General features: G+C 38.6%; 1 protein-coding gene across 1 annotated transcript in view; it reads right to left on the bottom strand.

Annotated features, from left to right (window-relative positions):
* LOC310933006 (apoptosis regulator BAX-like) overlaps nucleotides 1-452 on the bottom strand; it is a gene marked incomplete at its 5' end in the record, with an annotated part of 6,223 nt that extends 5,771 nt beyond the window's left edge. Inside the window, 2 exons of the mRNA XM_083896430.1 lie at nucleotides 301-331; nucleotides 425-452. Of these exons, the coding sequence (XP_083752556.1) occupies nucleotides 301-331; nucleotides 425-452 (59 nt within the window). The remainder of the gene's footprint in view (nucleotides 1-300; nucleotides 332-424) is intronic.
* Nucleotides 453-7,645: the final 7,193 nt, after the last annotated feature.

The following is a 7,645-nucleotide window of genomic DNA, read 5'->3' as shown; positions in this document are numbered from 1 at the left end:
ATGAATCTGAATTTGAAGCTTTTTTCATCATTAAAACCTGATTTCTGATTGTTTTAGCTTCTTAAATGTGAATATTTTCTAGGTTTCTTTGCTCCACGTAACAAAAATTTTGGTTTGTGAACAAAACAAGACATTCAAGAACATCATTTCCAGCTTTGACAAACACTGATCAACGTTTTTTTAACATTTTCTGACATTGTATGGACCAAACCATTCATCGATTCACAACATTGAGAGTAAAACGTTTTTTAAATATAAGTTTGCTTGTTTTTAAAAAGTGGGAAATAAAAGTAAACTTACTCTTTGATGAGTGCTGCTCCAATCCTCTCATCTGTGTCGGAATAAGGTAGAAAACACGTCTTTAGAGCTGCAAATGACTTCCTTTCTGAGAGTTTTCTCAGTGAGAGTTTTGTGACAAACTTACCGGACATCCCGTTCCCTTCACACGCCATCGTTAAAAAACAATCAAACAAAGTAGAAAACAAAACAAAATCGTCTTTTTCTTCCAAAGAAAACTCTCGTATAAACGTCAGCGCTTCCGTGATAAAGTGAAGTCAACGAGTTTGTGAAGAAAACGGCGGTGTTTTTTTTGTATTTGAAGTGTGACAGCGACTGAATCCACAGACAGGAAGTGACGTTTCTGCGAGTGGGCGCGGCGCGAATTGTCCGTCACTTTAAACGTTTCCGTGGAAACACCGGTTTGGTACATTTCGTGTCACTCAGCTAACGCTTATTTTAACACTTTATAGGTTTCTGTTGTTATTAATACGTGTTATTTTGTACTGGTGTGACATATATACGCACATAACGTATGTATGCGCGTACTTGTAATCAAGAATATGGTACGAGCTGTGTGTTTACCTCCCTCCATGTAAACTTGTGAATATTACATAATAGTGTTGCTTCTTCACGTTAACGTTTACGACTGTTGTGTCACAGTCATTTATTTTATTATAATTTATTTATAATATATATATAAATTATTATAATTATAATTTTTATTTTAAGGAAGGAAATTAATGTGTTTATTACAATAAAGTGAGTTAATTCTGCACTTAAGAGTTTGAATACAGGTGCAATTACACGTTCTTCTACACCACACATATATACTGTATTTACACAAAGATAGAATGCTCATCATGAATCGTCTTAAAATGTAATTTCACCAAAAATAATTCACCATTTTATGTTTATTGTTAATATGATTATTGTATAATTTAGAGATGACCAATCTATATATATATATAGATAGATAATATATAAATAATTGACTAAAAAAATGGCTATACTTGAAAAACACTTTCTGATCACCTAATTTATGTCTTAAGTTACAAATAAAACACGTTAAATTCACCCCACAGTAACAAACAGGAAGTCCTGTTCAGCAAAGAGAATGGAAGAGGAATCCATGTCCACAGAGGACAGTGTCTGAGTGTGGACACCAGGTGGCGCAATTGTCATCATACAGCATGAAGTGAAATTCACACCTGAACATTTCCAGCTCACCTCCAACTTGTTTTTGTCTTTTATTATTATGATATGAGCTTATATTTTAGCCGTTTTGAGCGTGACGTCTGTGTTTGTCTCAACAAGACTTCAAATTTCAAACTTTGCGAGTGGAAATGCAAAAATAACCCTGACATGTTTGTCAACAAAGGAGGTCACATCTTACAATGAAGTGAAGTTTTAAAACTTTAGTCCAAAAACAGAACTTTAAAACACCAAGAAAGCGGTAAAAGTGTTCACCCTGAACAAGGATCCGTTGAAAATATTTGCATATCTCTTATAGAATAATTTTCATGAATTTTTGAAAATCAGGAAATGATCCATTTGCCCTGATGCACTTTGACATTGAGCTGAGTTTTTACAAAAAAAGTTAAAGTATCTCGGAATGACTTAAAATTTACCATCATAATAGTCGGTATCGCCCTTAACAAGGATCTGTTGAAATTATTCGCATATCACTTAAGGAATAATTTAAATTAATTTTTGAAAATCAGGAAATTATCCATTTGCCCTGATACACTTTGACAGTGAGCTGAGTTTAGTCTAAAAAACAAAAGTATCTCGGAATGACTTGAAATTTACCATCATAATAGTCAGTATCACCCTGAACAAGGATCCGTTGAAAATATTCGCAAATCTCTTAAAGAATAATTTTCATGAATTTTTGAAAATCAGGAAATGATCCATTTACCCTGATGCATTTTGACAGTGAGCTGAGTTTAGTCTATCAATGATGGATTATTACTTAGCAAACAAACTGGCAACCAAAGTAACAACGCTCATCTCAACATCTCTACATAAATTTCTTAGATTACTAATTTCAACTAATTAGCTGGTGAAGAAGCCGTTTCTAGTGGACTGACTTGTTTACTTTTCACCCATGAATATATTTGGATTAGAACCAGTTCCCACAGGAAAGAAGAGAAATGCTTGTGCAATGGCTTTCAGACTAAAAATGAGTGTGGCTGTAAATCTACTGTTGCACACATTCCATTTCTGTAATGGCCTTTTCTTGCCAGGGGATCGCAATCTTTTTTGTGTGTCCTTGTATTTTGTATTTCGTATATATATATATATACACACACACACACATATATATATACACAATGTGGTAAATAAATAGTTTTCTCGTAGTGGGTTTAGTGTACCTTGCGCAGCGACCCCTACTGATCGGGCGGGAAATTGCAGCGAGTGTCCGTCACCACGACGCAGAAGTATAAATGCTCGAGGCGTCTCCGTGGTGACGCAGACGGATAACGCATACGCAGTCGGAGAAGTATAATGTGGCCTTAAGGGTTCCTGTATGTTGTTTAAGATAACAATTAACCAGCAGTCAAGCTGTGAACACATGCTGTGGGGACTGTAACCCAGGGGTCAACATGAGGTGCACAGGGCAACATTTGTGGCTCATAAACAAAGTGTTTTGTCTTGTTGTAACTTTGATGTTTTATTGTGTTTGTAAGATGCTTTGATGTGACTGTATATATGTATATATATATATGATATATAACCCTATCTGAAGGAAAAGTAGAGAACATTATAGACCATCTTGGTAACAGGGTCTATCCTCTATGCATGTAGTAAAAGACATGATTTACTCATTTAACATATACATACATATATATATATATACATACATACATATATATATATACATACATATATATACATACATATATATATATATATACACATACATATATATATACATATATATATATATACATACATATATATATATACATACATATATATATATATACATACATATACATACATACATACATATATATACATACATACATATATATACATACATACATATATATATATACATACATATATATATACATACATACATATATATACACATACATGTATATACACATACATATATATATACACATACATACATACATACATATATATATACATACATATATACATACATACATATATATATATACTTACATATATATATATACATACATATATATATACATACATATATACATACATATATATACATATATATACATACATACATATATACATACATACATATATACATACATACATATATAAGTATACATACATACATATATATACATACATACATATATATACATACATATATACATACATACATATATATACATACATATATATATACATACATATAGATACACATACATATATATACATATAACCTTTGTCACCTTTGTTTTGTGATGTTCCTTGCGGTCCAGTCATGTCGCGCTGCCTTCACTCAGTGTTGTGTTTTCCTGCTCCCCGTCATCATGTCCTTCCATTGAAGCCATTCCTGTTCGATTATTTCCAGATGGCAGACTCCACAGCGATTCACTGCTCTACACACACTTCATTCACGACGTGAAGGAGAAAACGGGGGGGGGGGGGGGGGGGGTGTGCGGGGGTTACACATGTTTTCAATTCACAGTCACTTACTTACGAACTAACGGAGGACCGATGGACGTCTAAGAGTCAGACGTCTCTCTGGAGTCTTGTCGAGCTTTATGTAAATCCACAAATGTTGTCCTGCCAGGCCTGCTTCTCATCAGCAGATGCTTTTTTGTCAATTGCACCGCTCAGAACACTTTGAGTAAACTCCACGTGACCTCTGACCCTGCCAGGTTTAACAGAATGAAACTCTATTTTATTCTACTGCTATACATCGTGCCGTCTCGAATAATCACTTTTTCACAATATAACTATTGTGTTTTTTTTGTATGTTGTGTGTTGGTTGTAGTCGGGCTGCTTCCCGTCTTTATGTTTGTTTTCCCCTCCCCCTTCTGCCCTCATGCACCCCCCCCCCCCTTTTCCAAGAAGCCAGATCCTTAAAATAGTAATTTTTGAAGTGTGCTTTCTTTTCCACAGAAAAATGACGCGTCTCATGTGAAGAAAGCTGTTCTCAGTCCCAGATATTCTGACTGAGGAATGAGCGAGATCGGTGATAACAGACAGATTCCCTATACGTCTCTAAATGACGAGTGGAAGTGGAACGTTTGGTGATTCCTATCTTTTCTCCTTGAGCTCAGGATTCACTCACTGGAGCAATAGGGGAGAAAAAAGTTTGCCGTCTCACAACTCCTTAGCGGCTGCAAAAATTCAGTGTTATGCAACTTTGGAGTTGGACCAGAGGGAAACAGACGAGGATGTAGAAACGACAGAAGCAGCTGATTCAGAACTCAGGACTGTAAAAAAAAAGGTTATATTGATGTATAAAGCAAAAACAACATAGTTAAAAATCTGATTTATTTATTGATTTATCAGAACTATACAAACATTTTTTTCTCAATCCAGGTCCTTTCAACAACAGCCAAAGTGCCACGTTTATCGCCTGAGACACGAGAACACACGGATCATCAGTGACGGACAGTAAACCAATACTGGATTTAAACCGTCGGTTAAAAGTGTGACGGACAAACACAGTGATCACAGTACGTTTAACTGGGGAAGGGAAGATCTATTACATCGCGACAGCGACGCCGACGCTGAATCATAGCGCTGGGCACTAGGTCAACGCACGTTAGCGCATGACGCGTTTCCGCGACGACTGACCGGAAAAAGACACGCGCGCAACGTCACGTTTACGTGCCGCGACGCCGGAGTCCAGGCGCCGTTTACCAGTTAGCTCCTTTTTTTAGCACCGTTAGCGCTGCCTACAGTGGAACTGGAGCCGTCTGTTTATTAAAGGAAAAGAGCAGCGCTAACAAATAAACCAGCGTAGCTGTGTAACTGCGTATGTGTGCTTCTGTTTTTAAACGTTAGCGTTACTTTAGAGACTCATTTTAACAGTCGGGGAGTCACGTAAAACATGGCGTTGCGCGCGTCTTTTTTGGAGTCCAGGCGCCGTTTACCAGTTAGCTCCTTTTCTAGCACCGTTAGCGCTGCCTACAGTGGAACTGGAGCCGTCTGTTTATTAAAGGAAAAGAGCAGCGCTAACAAATAACCAGCGTAGCTGTGTAACTGCGTATGTGTGCATCTGTTTTTAAACGTTAGCGTTACTTTAGAGACTCATTTTAACTGTCGGGGAGTCACGTAAAACATGGCGTTGCGCGCGTCTTTTTTGGAGTCCAGGCGCCGTTTACCAGTTAGCTCCTTTTTTAGCACCGTTAGCGCTGCCTATAGTGGAACTGGAGCCGTCTGTTTATTAAAGGAAAAGAGCAGCGCTAACAAATAGCCAGCGTAGCTGTGTAACTGCGTATGTGTGCATCTGTTTTTAAACGTTAGCGTTACTTTAGAGACTCATTTTAACAGTCGGGGAGTCACGTAAAACATGACGTCACGGGCGTCTTTTTTGGAGTCCAGGCGCCGTTTACCAGTTAGCTCCTTTTTTAGCACCGTTAGCGCTGCCTACAGTGGAACTCGAGCCGTCTGTTTATTAAAGGAAAAGAGCAGCGCTAACAAATAACCAGCGTAGCTGTGTGCTGCATCTGTTTTTAAACGTTAGCGTTACTTTAGAGACTCATTTTAACAGTCGAGAGTCACGTAAAACATGACGTCACGTGCGTCTTTTTCCAGTGAGTCGTCATGGAAACGCGCTAAAGTTTAATCTTTAACTTTACTATCAACTCAAAACTTTGTTCATTTTACATGTAAGTGCACACGTGCTCCATACTGGTACACTGCCGTTCAAAAGTTTGGGCTCGCTTAGGGCCCCCTTTACATTACGCTTTTCGCTACAGCGGCGAGATTTCCCGCTGTCAGGACGTCTTTAGACTCACCGCCCCGGAAATCTGGCAGCACACCCGCGGCGCTTCCAACTTTCCTCTTTACCTACTCGACTGTACGACCGTAGCCGGCCTCCCACATCCGCTGTTGCATTTTTACGTCTTGTTCCTGGATGACTCCAGCTTCTTCTGGATCTCGTCAGATAATGATCAGGCACTTGGTTTCGGAGGTGCTCCGCGTACAGCGTCCAGCGTCCAGCGCTCCCTCCTTCACCCCCGCCATTTTTTTTTGGGAACAAAAGTCCCGCTCTATATGCTAATTAGCGCGCGCTATATGCTAATCGCCTAAACCCTGACCTTCCACTGTCGCGAAGCCCCGACGCGTTCTCTTTATACGCACTTTGAAGTTGTCGGGGACTCCCGCTGAGTTCCCGGGCGACTACTTCGCAGTTGTCGGGAGAGAATTTGAAGACATCGGGAATTCTCTTTACACGGGGTTCCCACTGTCGCGAAAAAGCGTAACGTAAAGTGGGCCTTAGAAACGTCCTTATTTTTGAAAGAAAGCACTTTTTTTTCATTGAATCTAACATTAAATGAACCAGAAACACACTCTATACATTGTTAACGTGGTAAACAGCTATTCCAGCTGTAAACGTCTGGTTACCTCCACCAAGGAGGTCATGTTTTCGCCGGTGTTTGTTTGTTTGTTTGTCTGTTAGTTAGCAACAGAACTCGAAAAAGTCACGGACGGATTTGAACGACATTTTCAGGAAAACGTCCGCTATGGGAACAGGAACAAGCGATAACCAACACTAACATCGATGCTAAGAGTAGATTTCCAAAGGCTTATCACAGGGGGCCATACACATGAAAACAAGTTCAGTAGAATCCACTTAAGTTTTTAATTGAATCATTATCTGCTTTTTATTTTTTGGACAAATAGGTCCCAGAGTGGGGGGAAATGCCACCCTTGTCTTTTACAACAAATACACTACTTTTGAGAAGTAGAAGAGCACATACTGTACATGATTGTTCGGTCTATTTGCTTTATGGAAACTTCTTATTTTCTGTCTCTGTGAGTTTTGTGAGGATGGAAAACGCTTTAAAAGCAAGGATTCCGTGTCGGAAAAAAAAGCCTAAGAAAAACAAACATTTTGTTTTATTTAAAGGTCCAGTGTGTAAGAATTAGTGACATCTAAAAAACAATAAAATAATCAAAAATAAAGAATTAGTGACGTTCTAATAGTGAGACTGCAGATTGTGACCTGTCTGCTTATATTATTCACAGCAGACAGGAAGTCGTTATTCTTCATTTGTGTCGTCACAGCACAACATCTGGCTTCGGGGGAGTCCAAAAAAAAAAAATGACTTGAATCGACTACGACGTGACACATTTTGTCCTGATCCCCCAACGCTAGCTCTGCTACTTCATGGACTGAGGAGCTTCT

This window comes from Microchirus variegatus, assembly GCF_963457635.1.
Source record: "Microchirus variegatus genome assembly, chromosome: 10".
Taxonomy (NCBI): domain Eukaryota; kingdom Metazoa; phylum Chordata; class Actinopteri; order Pleuronectiformes; family Soleidae; genus Microchirus; species Microchirus variegatus.
This window is presented reverse-complemented; position numbering and strand designations above follow the sequence as displayed.